The 18267-nt window shown below is 43.0% G+C and overlaps 1 protein-coding gene across 2 annotated transcripts in view; it reads left to right on the plus strand.

The window, feature by feature from the left end:
• The first annotated feature begins 1656 nt into the window (after positions 1–1656).
• DAPK1 (death associated protein kinase 1) overlaps positions 1657–18267 on the plus strand; it is a 75248-nt gene continuing 58637 nt past the window's right edge. Inside the window, exons 1-2 of one of the 2 annotated variants that reach the window (XM_060280100.2) lie at positions 1657–1781; positions 2878–3044. In XM_060280100.2, coding sequence (XP_060136083.1) covers positions 2983–3044 — 62 coding nt within the window. In that variant the 5' untranslated portion in view covers positions 1657–1781; positions 2878–2982. Of the gene's footprint in view, positions 2406–2877; positions 3045–18267 lie in introns of both variants that reach the window. The other variant, XM_035099579.3, reaches the window with a different exon arrangement.

An 18267-nucleotide genomic window follows, 5' to 3' on the forward strand; every position in this document is an offset into this window, starting at 1 on the left:
CCAGCTGGCTGCAGGAGTTGCCTGAAGGAGGCATACAAGATGCTATTCAACCATCTTAGGGACTTCACTTTGGATTTGTGTACGATTTGCTCCTTAACCTTTTCTTCTCTCAAAGATGCCCCACAAAGCAGCGAGTAGGGATTTTTCCTTGTGGTTTACTCCCAAAACCTTTCTCACAAATAAGCATAGTCTCAGGATACCAGCTACTAGGAATTACAAGTGGGGAAGACTGCTGGTGCATTCAATTTCTGCTTGCAGGCTTCTCGCAACTGTTGAGGACAGAATGCTGGGTGAGATTGGCCTCTGGAATGATTCAGCAGGACTCAACTTATGTTGTTCCTTTTTCTGCATTAGATATCCCTCTGGAAATTCATTCAAGCTAAATTAACATACATATTTTGAACAGTAATGTCCTTTTAATATGAGTTTTGTCTTTGGTGCTGAGCAAATCAGCCCATCTCCTCCTAATGGCAATTGATCACTGGCAACATTGTTCCAGTGTCTGCTTCTAAAAAGAATGTAAGCTGCTGGTTTTGACCAATACACAGCTAAAAGGCTTCAGACTAACAACAACAAAACTTAACCAATCACTTTTTTCCCTATGCTGAGCAATGATGCTAGTTATCTGAAATCAGCCAGTAGTAGAGTCCTATCAGTATCCTTTTTCAGGCAAATTTAGCAAGGTATGTAGATAAGAGTCATCCCTGGTTATGCAACTCCTTCTCTTCAGATACCCTTCAAAGCTGAGGGTGGAGCATCTTTCAGAAGCACTGCAAGACCGATTTGGACTCACTTGTTGTGATTACAGATAAACTGACAGAAGGATGGGGAAATTGACAGTAAGCTATTTTAATTTGGTTTTGTAGGTGTTGCTGTAAATCTTAAAGTCTATAAATATTAGTCCCTTGCACAGTAGTAAACTTAAACTAGCACCTTCTGCCATCTTCCCCAACACACATTATCTCAGCCAGTTTTAAATCATTTTAGGCCTTCTGGAATCAGTCACACTTTCGGAAAGGCTCATCTACCACACACATTACAAAACTTTCTGCCCTGCAAGCTGTATCCGTCCAGTCCCCACCACAGACTTAGATGAAAGTAAACAATAAAACTATGAGTTGTTGTTCCAGTTTTGCTGCTGTTCACCTTATATGTTTCAGTAAGTTTCATGTTTCTTAACCTGATGCAGCTACAAGACAATCCATTTTAATATGGGCCTTATCTCTGTCAAAGCTTATCTTGCTTATTAGGCCAGAGAGCATAACTCGAAACGGCAAGCTGCAGAGAGGGCTACGATTCGGAGCCTCTTTTCAACAACAGGCTCCAGCTCTTGTATGCCTGAAGTCACAATATGACCCCGCTTTAGCACTTTGCTCTCTCGCCGTCGATTAATCCCAAGCAGAGCCATTGCACCGAGCTGCCTGGCCTTCAAAGCCACTGCGGGTTGCCAAAGGGCACCGCAGGTGCGGAAGCGTGCATAAGCGCCTCCTCCCTGCTGGGCAAACCTAGGCGAATCCTCGGGCGGCCGAAGCGCGCCGCGCCGGCAGCTCTTGACACCTGTACGGCCGCGTTGCGCGCGTGCGTCCGGCGCGCCGGGCTCCCCGCTCCCCGCCCCTTCTCCGCTGCCGAGCGCAGGTCAGGAGAGGAGAAGGAAGGGGTGCGCCGCGTGCAGCTGCCTTCCCATTGGCCGCTCGCTGGAGTCCTTCTCCTGCCTTGCTCGGCTCCCGGGAGCGAGGACGTTGGCAGGGGCTGATTGTCGCCGCCTGCAGCTAGTGCGGCCGGTGAGTCGCCAGCGCGAGAGAAAGAGAGGAGGAGGAGGAGGCGGGTTCTCTCTCTCTCTCTCTCTCTGGCTGCCCCAACCCGGGAAGAGGTTCGCTGCGCAAAAGGAGAACTCCTGGGCGCGCGCTCCTCCCCCTGCAGCTGCAGCCGCCGCCGCCGCCACCACCACAGCAGAGCGCGGCGAGGCGGAGGGCTTCCTTCCCTTTCTCCCTCCCTTCCAGTGCCGCTCCCTCCCCTCGGTTAGTTTAGCCGAGCTGCTGGCCGCTTCCCTCCTTCTCCGGCGCCGCTGGGGGAGGGCTGCGTGTGGGAGAGAGGAGGCCTCGTGCGAGCACCGACGAGGGGAAGGAGAAAGCGAGAGGAGGAAGGGTCCCCACGCCCCTGGAAGCAACCTGGGGAGGCCGGCGCTCGCTGCCTCCCGAGATGGATTTGGTCTCCTCTGAGGCAGGCGCCTTTTAAGCCGTGTAGTAGTAGCGGCGGCGGCGGCTCCTCCCGGTAGCACGTCCTAGTTGACCGGGTAACGGAGGGGGAGTCGCTGAGGAATGTGGCGCCCGGGCGGCTCGGAGGCGCCTTCCTGAGGTGGAAATGGTGGCTCGCGGCGCTGCTGCGGCTTTCTCGGCGAGCGAAAGGTGAGGCGCGCTTGGGCGCTGTTGGCGGGGCTGCCCTTTGCTCTCTCGCCCGTGGAGGGCCTCGATCCGGGAAACGAGCCTTGGTTCTCCTCCCCCCCCCCCCTCAGACCGGCGCGTTTCCCATTTTGCAGCTTTGGAGGAAGGGGGAGACGAGGGAGAGCCCATCTCCTATCTATGGACGGGAGGCCGGGGAAGGAACGGCGCCTTCCATTTGCCGCGAGGCGAATCGGCAGCGCAGTCCCAGAGGTTCTTGGAGAGCAAAGTTAAGCAGCCCAAGGCCGCGCGCGAGCTGATCTGCACGGCGATTCTGAAACCGGGGTGTCCACTGCTGCTGCTGGGCACATTTGGCGTTAACCGGTGCGGGTTGGGTGCATGTTGCAGTGTGCAGATAACCACACCCCTCTTGCAATCGCATGCGTTTTAATTAAACAACTGCCTTTCCCCTTCCCCGTCTCCACATCTGTTTCTTCAGGGATTGCAACCGCAAAATGCTGGAGGATTTTACCAGGGATGTGATGAGTTGAAAGACAGCGACGGCCGAGAGTGTTGTTTTCCTTTCTGAAGAGTGGCAGCTATCATGACTGTCTTCAGGCAAGAGAACCTGGATGATCACTATGAAATCGGGGAGGAACTTGGAAGGTACTGTACTTGTTGGAAGGAAAAGTGCATGCGAGGTGTGGGCCTGTATCAGTAAGATTGTCCACAGTAAGGGCCAGATAGCAGTGGGGTGGGGAGGAAGAGAATCCAGCGGTGCTGTTGGAGAGAGCAGGGAAAATGAGCAGACTGTGTTGGATGGGGGTGTAAATTCATTTGCTGCTAATGCACCCCAGTGAGCTGCTTATATGCCTCAGATTAAGGAATGTTCTGTGGTATATTTCAGAGTCTGTATGCCTTATAAGAGTTAATATGTAAGCCAGAAGCAAAATGTGTTACACTTGGCATCGCTATTAGTGTTTCATAGAGAGATGTCTCCTTGCATACATATATGCATAGAAAGGTGATTCCAAGCTAAAGCGATTTTCTTCTGTATGTAACGCTGGAGGATTGAAACATTACAGTTGATACTTGTATGTCTATTTTTATGCTGATTGCAAAAGTGGTTTGCATAGGTGGGTGGGTTTGGTATGCACACTAAGTTCTGATGATAACAGTAGTGAATTATTAGTGTATGTGGAAGAATGCAAACCAGTTTGCGATATAAATACTAGCATGCAATATTAATAATTTCTCCAGCTTCACCTTGGTTCTTTAAGTACTGTATGAGGGTGCCTGAATACAGATAATTTCTAGCATTTGTTTTCAATCCAGTGGAGATTGATCGGTTTCAATGTATCAGAGTTCAGTTATTCCATTCCAGTCAAATGTCAGATCAAGAGATTTATAGTCATTAAGCAGTGTAGATTTAACACGGTCTCCATAAAGCTTGTTAGTTGAATACTACAGAATGCTGTGTCTGTGTCACAGCTTTGTGATGGAAAACCCGGACCATTGACTAGAGATTATAGTTTGCTTTTGGTTTTAAATCTCCTAGCTTAATTGCTAAATGAAGTGTGTGCTTTTTACTGTGTGTTGTGTTTGCTGCTTGCATTTTATTTTTTAAGGTATTGCTAATATTTAAATTTAAAAACTAGGTGAACTATGGGTGCTTTATAGTACTCTGCAGTACACTAAGGGTGGGATTTACCTAACGAACTCTGTAAGCGGAGGCTGTGCACAAGGGTTGCACAATAAGGCTTTCCCCCTGAACCCCCAAAATGGTTGGGTGAACTGCCAAAGTGGGAATGGGAGGGTTCCCTCTAGCAAGCTGATACACTTGCACAGATAGAAGATTCACCATAGTGTTAAGTTAAATTTCACCCTAAGTGTTTTATTATTCTTCCCTACCATCACAACAACTCTGTGGGGAAGATTAAGTTGAGCCACTGACCTCCATACCATGATTTGGAGTGGGTCTGCAAACAATAGTTTAGAGATTTAGCACTAATCATGGTGTACCAATTTGGACATCAGGGCAAGCTATGATTAGCAAAACCGTAGTGCGTGGATAGAGGTAACTTGCATGCAAAGAGAGAATATGCATATAAACCTATAGAGATGCTCCTATTTACCAAACTCTTGTTTGGCATTACATCTAAACTGAGCTAGTGGCTTGACCAAAGTCTATACTGTGAGCCTGCCCTGTGGATGAAGGGGCTCTCACGCTTGGGGGAAAAGCATTAGTGATGGCTTCCATCTTGATTTTTGTGCTTGCTTAAATGAATTTACTTTTACCAGTGATGTGTGTGTCATACAAAATTATTATACAAAAATAGAAATCTGATGCTGCAGCCTTTTATTTCAATGCTGTAAACTCTGTTTTTTGAGGGGGAGGGGAGATGGGGAACAGTGTCCCTTCAATTATTGTGAATTGAATGTGCACTATTTAGTGTATAAAAGCTAAATTCTGTACTTTGACATGTTATGGGGGAATCCGTTTCTCCCTAAAATGTACAGTAAAACAGTTGATCACTTTTAATTCAGTGACCTTTAAATTTATTTCTGGCAATCATCATACAGTGGCTGATGGGAAAACAAAAGTAGTGCTCCCATAATTCAGCTTAAATTTAAACATGGATGTTCTCCCATTTTACAAAGGGCAGTGCTTCTTTTTGTGCAGATTACATCAGTACTGATGATTCCCAAGTACCATCTTAACAGGTAGTTACTAACAGTGCAAGCCTATGCATGTCTGCTTGGAAGTAAACCCCACTGAGCTCAGTGGGACTTGTTCCCAGTAAGTGAATAAAAAAATGCATCCTTCAATAGAATACCGATCAGAACTAATTGGGACGATTGTAGCATGTGCAATGTCACAGCATTTGGGACTTTTTAATGTAGAGAAAAGGCGAATTAGAGGTGGCATGATAGAAGCATATAAAATTATGCATTGCATGGAGAAAGTGGACAGAAAAGTTTTTCTCCCTCTCTCATAACACTGGAACCCATTGACATCCAATTTTGGAAGGTTCAGGACAGATAAAGGAAAGTACAGTGCATAGTTAAACTCTGAAGCTCCGCTGCTGTGGGAGGTGGTGATGGCCATCAACTTGGATGCCTGTAAATGAAGCTTGGACAAATACATAGAGGACAAAACTTTCAGGGGCTACTAGCCATTATAGCAATGTTGTGCCTCTGCAGGTGGAGGAAGTATGTTTCTGAATGCAGGCAACCCCCGATTTGTATGGAGGTTATGTTCTGGGTCAGGGGCCCCTGATTCACATGGAAGCACAAGAAGCACATCTTTTGCCACACACGAGTCAGCTGGCCAACCTGGCACCCAGCAATCTCCACGTAGTCGTAATTGGACCCGCACCAGTAGCAAAACACGCCTGGTGCTTGGGGAATTTCAAACACTGGGTGCCACCAAAGCAAAATAATAATGCACCATGGAGAAAATACGTAGTACAATATAGCAAATAAGTTGCAAATGAATCTAGCATGTTCATTTGTGTGCTGTTTTAGAAAGCTCTCTGAACTGGATTATTTTAATTAAGGGATTAAGTTGCAGCTCTATACTGAATCAAATCACTGAACCATCTGATCCAGTGTAGTCTATTCTGACTAGCAGAAGACCTCAAAGGTATGTGAGATCCTTTAACTAAGGATGTTTGTGACTGAGAAGTAGGTACCCTATCTCTTTTTTTAAATCAATAAACAGAGCAATAGGAAATTAGATCCTATAGCCAAATAGGCAAAGGCTGCAACATAATTACCTGTTTTAAACCAGTGAGACAGAGTGCCCTGAGTACTTGCCATATGAACTGGAAGCCACTTCACACAAATGCCTTGCTTTGTGGAGCTGTACTCAAGTAATTACCCAAATGTTTTCCCATGTGGGCAGCAGTAACTATGAATCAGGCATTATATTTGTCACCTTGAGAGTAGTTCTATCCAAATCAATGAGACGCCTGGTTAAAAATATTTGAGATTGGAATGTGAAATATTCACTAGTCACATTATCTCCATTAAAATACCAAACTTAAAACTATGATAAGTACTCCCTTGCTTATCTTTTAAACAGATGTTTTAAGCAATCGGCTCACCATGCAATTTCAGAAGACCAAAGCAGATTTCAGTGGAAATGATTATGAAATGCAAACAAATATAAGCCTGTTTCTGTTTAGTCCTCTTGTGGTTGCAAGCAGTGTGGCTGTGCATTTTAAATAAACAATTCTGCAGTTCTTTTATTATACTTTGTTGTTTCAAGGACTTTGTGTATGCGGTTGCCACAGTGCTGCATTCTTCTGAAACTTTTTTTACTGCTCCTGATCAAAACAGTCAAAACACTTAATCCTCATGAAGGTGGCTTAGTTTTACAAAGACCTGCCCTGGATCTAGGGAAAAACACACATTAAAAAACAAAAAAAGTTGAGTGAAATTGCAAGAGTGCTGGTCAAGTCGCTCATGATATGTTAAATGAGCTAAATGTGTGGAAGGCATCTATAAAAATGTTCGTATTGTGGAACTGGAGCAAGCCTGACCCACAGCAATTCATGCAGCTTTGCCTCTCTTGCTCATAGCTGCCAAGTTTTCCCTTTTCTCGCGAGGAAGCCTATTCAGCATAAGGGAAAATCCCTTAAAAAAAGGGGATAACTTGGCAGCTATGCTCTTGCTGCCTCTCATGCATACAGACAAGTCTCATACAACTGCACATTTAATGCACAGATTGCTTCTCTCAATCTCTGAATACAGTTGCTGCAGGCAAATGGGAACACAGTTGCCAATGACCCTTGTTTGACAGTTTTTCAGAGGTATTTTACTGGTATTTGCTGCATACACTGTGTTCAGCTAAATGTACATAAGTAACTTAAGGAGGCAGACGGAATACAAGGCAGAGGTGGGGCCTGAACTCCAATGCCTTGCCCCCACAACAGCTTAAATTAGGTGCTAGAAAGTTTACAGAATCACAGAATTGTAGAGTTGAAAGTGACCATGAGGATCATTTAGTTCAGCCCCCTGCTGTGCAGGAATCTTAAACCCAACATGGGACTCAAACCCACTACCCACTGAGCACAGTTGTATCCATTTTGCAGAAGGCAGATGGCAGGATCCTGCCCCTAAATAGATTGACCTTTGTTTGGTTTAACATCTCCCATTACTATTCCATCCCAATTGCACTTCATTACCAGTTTTTCCTCTTGGCTTCCCCCCTCCCCAAAAGAAACCTTCCCTCTCCGCTCTGCCTCTCTGGAAGCCTGAGGAAGAGTCTCTTGCAACATTGCCTCACAAACACAAGAGGCAGGGGAGGGAGATGAAGTGAGAGCTGCTTCTTGGGTCTGAGCTGCTTCCCCCACTTCTTGGCCTGGGTTGCTGAGTTCCTACCAAGGCAGACCTCCGATTCTTTCCCCTCCGTACTTCGGAAGGTGCCTTTGCTTTGCTGGAGCTGGTGGTGCAAGTCAGCAACTGGGATGCCTTTGGATCGTGCCCTCCCACACCTACCTAGGCATTTTATTTACTTTATTAGGCATCACCAGTGCTTTTTTTCTAGAAAAAAAGGTGCCAGTGCTGCATACTTTTAAGTACCACCAGAAAAAAAAGAGTATACTTTAGTCCAGAAAGAGTTCAGAAACTCCCAATGATTTCATTGAAGTGTCTAGTTGAAAGTTGTTAGCACTTTAAAAAAAATCTTATCTTTGATGGAATGTACACCCATATTCGAGTCCCTATCCAGGAATTGGATGTTATCTCACAGAGCAAATACTTAGTAGCTACAACTATTTGAGTCCTACTTTGGTATGTTGTACAGTATAGAGTAAGTAACCATGGAACTTTCAACTTTGTTGGAATAAGCACTCATAGCAGTGCACCTTTCAGTTGGCTCTTGGCTTCGTCTGTTCTGTGTGTTTTAATACAGTGAGTGGTAAATAAGAGGCTTATGAAATAAGATTGTGTTTGAAGTGCTTATATTAAGCTAAATGCTTGGTGAAATTGCAGTCCCACAGCCTGATGCATGCAGATCCATTCTAATATGCTTGGAGATGCCTTCCAAAAAAAGAAGAAGGAATATACTATGCAGACTAGCTAGGTGACAGAGTTGTGCAATGACCCTTCCCCTAGTAATGTCCTCTTATATCTACTTTAGGGGATGAGAGCTTGGCTATTGCCATGGAGAACACCTGTTAGATACAGATTTGTAAATCTTTGAATCTGTTTGAATATAACATTTCAACCACACTTAGGCACAATTTCTTGTGCTCCGCCCCCATCAAACATGTTGTTGTTGTTTAGTCGTTTAGTCATGTCCGACTCTTCGTGACCCCATGGACCATAGCACGCCATGCACTCCTGTCTTCCACTGCCTCCCGCAGTTTGGTCAAACTCATGTTTGTAGTTTCGAGAACACTGTCCAACCATCTCATCCTCTGTCGTCCCCTTCTCCTAGTGCCCTCCATCTTTCCCAACATCAAGGTATTTTCCAAGGATTCTTCTCTTCTCATGAGGTGGCCAAAGTATTGGAGCCTCAGCTTCACGATCTGTCCTTCCAGTGAGCATCAAACATATTAGAAAAGCTTTTACAGCAGTTCTGTTTTTAAATGCAAGTCAAATTATAATGATAATTCATATCTCAGTTGATTTACAGCTGTGGACAACCCATATCTTGAATTTCTGCTACCCCAGCAACACTCAGCCCAAATTTCTGTATTGCCTGCCCTTTGAGGTTACTTCTCTGATGCTATTTTACCTGCCTTTTATCACAGTGCCCTGTGCTCTGCCCATATTACTTGGAACATAAAAGGACAATTAATACAGTACTGGACCTGGGACTAAAGTAAGGGGAGGAATTAAATTTCTAGAGGCCACATGAAAATTAAACGTCTCTCCCCATCTCAGTTCCATACTATTTGCTATACTGTATAGATTTTTTGAAACAGTAGACTAAACTGTGTCTATAACTGTCAGTAATTAAAATACATTCTTGCTTTAAAAACCTTAACATTATCTTGGCAAACTTGTGTTTCCAGTTCTTTGTTTGCCAAGACACAATGCCGGGGGGGGGGGGTGTGGACGGCAGAGATGGCATTTGTAGGAAAGAAGCAGTGGGCATGCAGGAGAGAAGGCTGCTTCAAACGCTTCCATGTCTGGCAATCCTCCCCTACAACTCTTCTGCCTCACCACCAAAAGTTGGGCTGGCTTCCAGTTTCAGCAGTTGGCTGAGAAAAATGATTTAAAAACAGGCTTTAGGTTGGGTGGATTGATTTTTAAATCAGTGATGTTAAATCATCAAGAAAAAGGCTGCTTTTCAGCTTGATTGACACACTCAAAGCCATTTATTTTAACCTTCATTCCCACTCTTCTACTCTCCAGATGAACAATGAGCTGCCTTGCCTTACAGAGTATTTAGGGAATTGCAATGAAGCTGTGCAGCACACTGAAATCAAAGTTGCAATCATGCATGTGTTTTCCTTGGAGTAAATCCTATGGAACATGCAGGACTTGCTTCTGAGCACTCGTGTATAGGGTTTTGTTAGTCATACTAAGTGTGGGAGTGGGAGTTATACTGGGGCGGGGGTAGATGTTGCACCTGTGCATTGCAGTTGTAGAATTACTGTTTGATTGGGACTTGTAGCTGAGCCCAGAAACTACTCAGGCATTTTTATCAATCCCCATCCCCCTGATTAACATCTCATGGGGTGGTGCCAGGGAGAACACTACTTCCATCACATCACAGTTCTTGCAGCCCTTCATATGTTGGAGGCTGAGTTAGCATAAGAAGCATTGTCTAGTCTAGCATTCTGTTCTTGCAGTGGCCAACCACTTATATGTGGAAAGCTCATAAGCAGGACCCAAGTGCAGTGACTCTCTCTCGACTTGTGTTACTTAGAGGCAAATTGCCTCCAACAGTGGAGGTAGACCATAGCAACTGTGGGTAGTAGCTGTGGATCGCCTTATCCTTTATGAATTTGTCCAATCCTCTTTTAAAGCCATTTAGGAGCCCATCCACATTTCCACTTGATTTCTTAATATTGTTACCTGTTCAGCAAGGATAGATTTCATTGATACACCTGTACAGTGTGCTAGTTCTGGTGCTAAATTTCTTTATACGACGTTCCCTTTTGGGACTCATTAGGAAGGAGACAATGGCAACAGTCATGAACATCATAATAAACTATAGTTAAAGATTTATTGTTCTAGGAGGAATCGGATCAGAATTCTCAGTTTAGTGTTGTGTCCAAGACAAAGAGTTTGGTTTGTTTCACTCAGAAAAAAGTCACAAGGTATAGCCTAGGCTTTTCTTGGATTCCTAATCGTAGCTTGTATGAACAAAACAATCTATAGAAACAAACCCTGGTTACAATCTAATACTAAGCCAAAGGCCATGGTTTCTTTCTCCCCGGCACTAGCAAGGCGGTAGTGGACATGACTAGGTCCTGCACAGTAAATAACTATGGTTTACTGTGACACCTGAAAGTTAATGGCAGGTAGAGGGTCTGCCAAACTGCCAGGCAGAAACACTGTGACTAAACACCAGGTTGCTGAAAGGACTATTATGTGCCCTGTTTGTCTAAAATAAAGTGACCTGGATTTCAAAAATTAGGTTTTATCACATTAAAAATTCATAGTGCATAAAGCCTGGCTTACATGCACCTGCCACAGCAGTAATATGTTTGAATAGTATAAATGCATGGACAGGGTCAGTCTCTTGGCCTTTTCCAACTGATAATTTATTCATACCACTACTACATGTTAAACCACAGAGCCTAGGGCTTGCCAATCAGAAGGTCGGCGGTTCAAATCCCCGCAACGGGGTGAGCTCCCGTTGCTCGGTCCCAGCTCCTGCCAACCTAGCAGTTCGAAAGCACCTCAAAGTGCAAGTAGATAAATAGGTACCGCTACAGCAGGAAGGTAAATGGCATTTCCATGTGCTACTCTGGTTCGCCTTTGTCATGCTGGCCACATGACCTGGAAGCTGTACGCCGGCTCCCTCGGCCAGTAACGCGAGGTGAGCGTCGCAACCCTAGAGTCGATCACGACTGGACCTAATGGTCAGGGGTCCCTTTACCTTTTACCTTTACTACTGCATGTGTTAATAAATGGGACCTAACCATTATATGTTGTTGAAAAAATAGTTGTGTAGCAAAAAAAAAACCAAACCCCTTTTAACCATAACAGTATTACTTGGCATTTACTAGAGGAATTAATCTTGCTGTGCTTGTCTCTTGCTTTCAGAGAGAGTCACTTTAAAGCTGTAGCATCTCCTGAAACAAGTATTATTAGTTAGAGTTGCCTTGGGAATGTTGTGGCATTTGTTCTGATTGTCCTCTATGGAAGGTTTGGGGGTGGGGGAAAGAAACGATCCACTTGTCTGTATGTGTGTTTTCATTTGTATTGGCAGCGCCACAAAGAAAATATGAACCTTGTCCCAATGCTAGTTCTCAAGACAGTATTTATGACTGAAGTGTGCAGTTAAGTGCTTGAGAGCTCTGAAACCATAAGAGTTTTGCATCTATTTAGTTCCCCTTCTTTTCTGTTCTCTTAGTAAGGTGGAAAGGGGACTGGTACCTTTGAGATCTCAAAACTCCTTTTAGAGGGACTCAGTTATGTTGGCACAATGTTCCACCCCTCCCACTATTTAACTCCCTTTTATTGCCATTTAGATTGTCTAACTGGCTGTGTTTTCTTAGTTTTGTTTGTTATATTCGTGTTTGGGCTCAACATCTGGTGAACCGGGTTCACTTCCCCGCTCCTCCACATACAGCTGCTGGGTGACCTTGGGCTCGTCACACTTCTCTGAGTCTCTTTAGCCTCACTTACCTTACAGAGTGTTTGTTGTGGGGGCGGAAGGGAAAGGAGACTGTTAGCCGCTTTGAGACTCCTTCAAGTAGTGAAAAAGCAGGATATCAAATCCAAACTCTTCTTATTCTTCATGTTGTGAAACTCTAATAATTTTTTAAAATAACCTTATAATCCCCATGAATTTGCTATCCCTCACAAATGTGCATGATTCACAGGTCCTCAAAACCATCTGCATCAAGATCCTGCATCAATCTTTTTAGGTATGCTGTTCTGACCCCATTATAGCATGCTTCTTACCCTCGTCCCATGGCCTTGTACTGAAATGGTGATGTGTAGGAACCCCATGGATTCTTTGATCAGAGGCACAGCCTGTGTTCCTTCATCTTATCCCTCACCCACCTCCTCTGCTTGCTGTGGCTGAAAGAAATCATATTGTACTCCATAATAGGCAGGGTTTGATGAATCCACCTGTGAATGGACCAATGGATGCATTCTGCATCATGTCTCAGAGCATCCTTATCTAGTCTCTAAGGCTGCAGTTCTAACCCTGCTTACCTGGAAGTAAGCCTTATTGATAAATTATTACCATCATCATCATCATCCAGTAGCTAGAAAAATGAGCACATCAACCATATATGCACTCTGGAAATTTCTTTCTTTGATTTTAATATCCACTTAAAAAACATAATGCATCCATGTTAAGAAAACATTGGCTATGAGGGATTGGCATATGACTGCATGAGTCCTGGTTTGTCAGTTCCTGGCTTACTGGGGAATCTTAAATGTATTTTATATGTTCTAGGACAAAACTGTATCTGTTACTTACATAAAGTTTCAAAAGTTCTGATTATGATTTGCTGGAAGTCTTGTAAAACTTCTGAGGACAGAATAAATCATCTTTTGTCTCCATTCATGCATTCCTTGACCTTCATCTGTCTCAATTTAAAGAGCAAGCTTTGACCTAATTGCTTAGTTCCATGTGATCACAGTTGTTCCCTACATCTAATCAGCTAGGCCTCTAGCCATAAGTTCTTTTTTTAAGTTGTGCTTTTTAGTGAGTGAATTAGCATCAGTAGGAGATCTAAGTTACAGCTGTTAGATTTCCCACCACTTTCTTTCATGTTTCCTATCGTTTGCCACAATGTTTTCGGGAGTGCACAATATATCCTCTGATTCAGTGAGTGAACAATATATCTTATTTTCATATACAGAGTAAATTGAGCAAATGAATCGACAATTGTAGAGTAAAAGTAGATGAAACAGGCCTTGCAAACAATAATGGCTAAATAGATGTGTTTGGAGGAGGATTACTTCCTACTAATGCCTAAAATTCAGCTATCAGACAAGTATTTTTTTCATAACTGATATAAATAAATTAAATTTAGGAGATTTAAACCTAAAGAAAGAAGATTAAAATATTAGCTAGTATTCCTGGCAAGTAGTCCTCAGTTAAGCCCAGTAACTTCTCAACAGGGTTGTTTCAGATACCATGACAGCCTATGGTTTGCACTAACCATAGTTTAGAAGCCAAGTTCGAGTGCAAATGTAACTTGCTGTGCAAAGCCCTGTCCTTGTCCTTCAGTTCACCTGCCTCTTAGCAGAGTTCTAGGACCCTGTCCCAAATACAGTAGATCTTCCATGTGTGACTGCTGGCAGAATGACTTTATTTGTGGCATCACTTTGTAATTTGGTTACTGCTATGCTATGGAGTTCAAATAGTTGATTACTTGCCTGCTTAACAACATTCTCTCAGATGTCTTCTCCAGCACCAATTTCCAAAGCATCACCATCCCTTCACACACACATACACACATCTTTCTGTCCAAGACCAGTGCATACATTCTGCTGGGAAATTTATTTCTGTTGTGATGGCTGTAACATGATCTATTCAGTTGACCCATGTGTGTCCCCTACCACACCACCCTCAGCTCAAGCGTAGCACGTCTGCTGTACTTTGAAACTGTATTCTCTTTTCTAGTATGGTTTGTCCTGTTTTTACGGTCTGTTCTCTAAAGTACTGTATATTCCTGCGTATAAGACTATTTTTTAACCCAAGAAAATCTTCTCAAAAGTCGGGGGTCGTCTTATACGCCAGGTCGTATTTCTTATATGGCAAGTATATCCCAAACTCTTTATTTTAACTGGAAAAGTTGGGGGTCATCTTATATGCCCAGTCGTCTTATACGCCGGAATAGGTACCTGTGTTCAACCAGAGGTAATTCAGCAGTGCACTGATTCCTGGTGGTGTTAAACTAGTGTCCACTTTGAGAATTGTACCCCAACTTCAAATTTTGCATTCGTAGCATTGAGCAGAACATGGAGCCAATATAAAGTGCATGCCATTTACAATTCCACCCCTTTCTACTTTGCAGAGCTCATTAATGACCTGCTTAGAGAACAATAACAATGAAGGTTTTGATTAAAAGAGAAAACTAATTTCATAAACAGTAATGTGTAATGTGAATATAGTCGTCTGAATTGGAGAATTCCCATGGGTGTCTTAGAGATGTCAGTAACAGCAGCATATCAACAGGGTGATCAGCATGCTGTTCCACCAACATACCCCCATTTTCAAAGCATTTGGATCTTTCCATTGTCAAGCAGCAAACACACAAAGATGCTGTATTTTCCTTGGGGGAATGTTGTGAGTCACTTGTATCCTTCTAGCTACATTCTTATCCCAAGAACAGATACATTTAGGAACTTGAAAATAACTTCAGTGTTTTCAGTAGCCTTGAAGCAACTGAGTTTATGGCTAGAATAAGAATTTTAGTAGGATTCTTCTCTTTTAGTGTCTTTAATTGAGAAACAGTCATTAGGTATTAAATTTTACAATTCTCAAAGCTTGTTGGGATTATGGCTGCAAATTCTTTTTCTTACTTGTTGCTGCTATTTTTATGCAAGGTAGCTAGATGATGCCTAATGCTAGAGTATTGTTTGTTTGTTTTTAAATATATTTTTATTAAAGATTTCCTGGTTTACAAAAGTATGTGCAATGTCTCTTTTCAAGTTACGTTTTCTACAGATCAGTTTCATTTGTTGTGAGACATTAGTGTTACCAGTACATTAGGATGAAAAGGGGGAAAGAGAATTGTAAGTGAGTATTGTTGTTTTTAGTTGCATGCTTTAAGAATACAATACAAACCTGTGGCCCTTCCTATTTGATAACTAGGTACATATAATGCAAGTGCTAATTCTATTCTAGGCTGCATCAACAGAAGTATGGTGTCCAGTGCAAGAGAAGTAATACCACTCTATTCTGCCTTGGTCAGACCACATCTGGAATACTGTGTCCAGTTATGGCCACTACAATTTTAGAAGGATGTTGACAAGCTGGAACGCATGCAGAGAAGGGCAACTAAGATGATCAAGGGTCTGGAAACCAAGTCTTATGAGGAACGGTTGAAGGAGCTGGGTATGTTTAGTCTGGTAAAGAGGAGACCCAGAGGAGATATTATAGCCATCTTCAAATATCTAATATCTTCAAATATCTAAATGACTGTCACATGGAAGATGGAGCAAGCTTGTTTTCTCCTGCTCTGGAGAGTAGGACATGAACCAGTGACTTCAAATTACAAAAAAGGAGATTCCTACTAAACATCAGGAAGAACTTTCTGACAGTAAGAACTGTTCAGTAGTGGAACGGACTCCCTCTGAAGGTTGTGGACTCTCCTTCATTGGAGGTTATTAAGCAGAGGTTGGATGGCCACCTGTCCTGGATGCTTTAGTTGAGATTCCTGCATCACAGGGGGTCAGGTGACCCTTGGGGGGGGGGTCCCTTCCAAATATGATTCTGTTATTCTAAGTGTGTGTTTTTATTTTATTTTTTCCAGTACCTGAAATAAAAGTAATTATTTTACCAAGTAGGCTGCTTAGTTTTTCTACTTTGTGGGTTTAGATTTACTAAGTAAATAAATAACTGGGGATTCCTACCACCACCACAGCATATGAGCACAACACACCAAGAGGAGGGACTGAATCTCCATAGAAAGTTTCCTACCACCAAATACCAAACTCTCAATTCTCATCCTGGTTTGTTTTTCCTAATGAGGGTTTCAGCAGGTGTTTCCCAAACTTGGGTTGGGTCTCCAGCTGTTTTCAAACTACAATTCCCATCATCCCTAACCACTGGTCTTGCTAGCTAGGGAGATGGGGGTTGTAGACCAAAAACAGCTGGAGACCCAAGTTTAGGAAACACTGGTTTAAACAAACAACAGCCCTGAGTTAAGACAGAACAGAAAGCTGTACAGTATTAGAAATGGAAACTTCCAATCTCTTGCTGCTATGCTGAAGGTGAGGAAGAAGCACATGATCTCAGGTCTTTCTGTGTCTTGTTTGAAAAGCAGGAAACCTTGTTTTCTGACTGAGCCTGGTTTAAGACTCAATTGAGCATCATGATCCCAATATGCCAAACAATAGTTTGAAGGACCGAGAATGCGCCACAGGCTTTCACACTATTCCATTCCCAAGTCAGTCCTGGTTAATGCTAACCACAGGGTCCCCAATTTGTGCATTATGGCAAACCAAGAGAAACTAAAGAAATTTAAACATTATTCAAAACCATGGTTTGAAATAACAATGGTTCTAGGCGGACCACTCATTTCATTGAATAACCTTATGTTAGGGTATAAAATGCACAAGTTAAGGAGGTTTGATAATATTTGGAACACCAATACCAACCATTCTACAAACATTGGGATTACTGACTATTCTTAAATTCATGGGGGGGGGGAGAAAAAGTACTACTGTCTCCTTCCACTTCAGAATAAATTGAGCTGTCATCCCGTTTGGATCAGCAGTTTAAAGATGCGATTTTATTGGTGATGGGGGAAGAGAATTCCCTAAATTCATTCTTTTTAAAGACTCCTGTATTTAATTTTCTGAGTGCTAAGGTGGCAGTTGGAAACCTTACCTCTGTAAAACTCTGCTATCCATATTTTTGCTTCAAGTTCAGGACAGCTGTATACTGCTTATATTTAGCACACTGCTTTAGCAAAGCTCCAAAGGCAGAATACAATAAAGCTGGATTATCGGAATTTGTGTGTTTAATCTTAAATTGAAATCTCAGGAGAAGAGAGAGACACAGATACGCTTATCTTCATTTCAAGCTTTCATCATCTCTCTCCCCCCCCTCATTCTTAGTCAACTATGACTGCCTATTATTAGCTAGTAAATTTGCATGAAAGGAGTGATATTTTATACATAAAGTCACCAAGGGAGATACCCAACAACAGTCATACTTGGGAGGAGACCCACCGTAATCAAGGAAATTGATTTCCATTGGGTCTACAGTGGATATCACCTCATATGTTTTTTCCTATCGAGGTCCATTTCTGAGCTTAATCCATAAAATGCCATTCATTGTTGCATGCCACAAATGGAGTGAAGGGCTCAAAAAATCTGCCTGCAGGACAGACAGCTCCCAATGATTAACATAAGTAAGCAACACAGTATGCTTCTGTTTAATGAGATTCCAGCATGCTTGGAAGCCACACCACCTGACATGGCAACTGTTATCCAGGGAATAGGCTATTTCTGGTGATGATTTGATGGTGAGGGAAGACACATTGGACGTGCTGGGAAACACACCTTTTTCTCATCTTACATTTCAAGAAAAAGGCTGGAATGCCTCTGAAATGGAACTGTGTCTGCCTCTCCTCCCTTCTGCCGTTGAAGAGAACAGAATGGGGCTTCTTCTTCTGCCTGCCTCCACTGCTTCCCCTCTTGTCTTGGAACTAAGGGAGGCTTGTTTCCACTCCCTGCTCTCTCCTTCTTGCTGTGATACCTTGGAGAAGAAGGAAAACAATCTGCTACGGCCCTCTCAGTGCTGGTATCATGTATGGAGGAGTGAGAAAAGGCATCAGACTCACCAGAAGTCCTCCAGGCAAAGGTTCCCTCTCTTGCCTACCAGCAGCTATGGGTTGCATGCGATTATGCATATATACGCTGCCTCTGGAAAAGATCCCTTGTATGGGATGTGATTGCACTGTTTAAAAACATTTTTTAAAGATTTTGAGCTGTCTTAAATACACTTGCGTAAAAGATGAAATTGATATAATTGACTTAATGGTAAAAATATTTTTTCTAA

The sequence above is a fragment of the Zootoca vivipara genome, chromosome 10 (assembly GCF_965207765.1).
Source record: "Zootoca vivipara chromosome 10, rZooViv2.hap1.1, whole genome shotgun sequence".
Taxonomy (NCBI): Eukaryota; Metazoa; Chordata; class Lepidosauria; order Squamata; family Lacertidae; genus Zootoca; species Zootoca vivipara.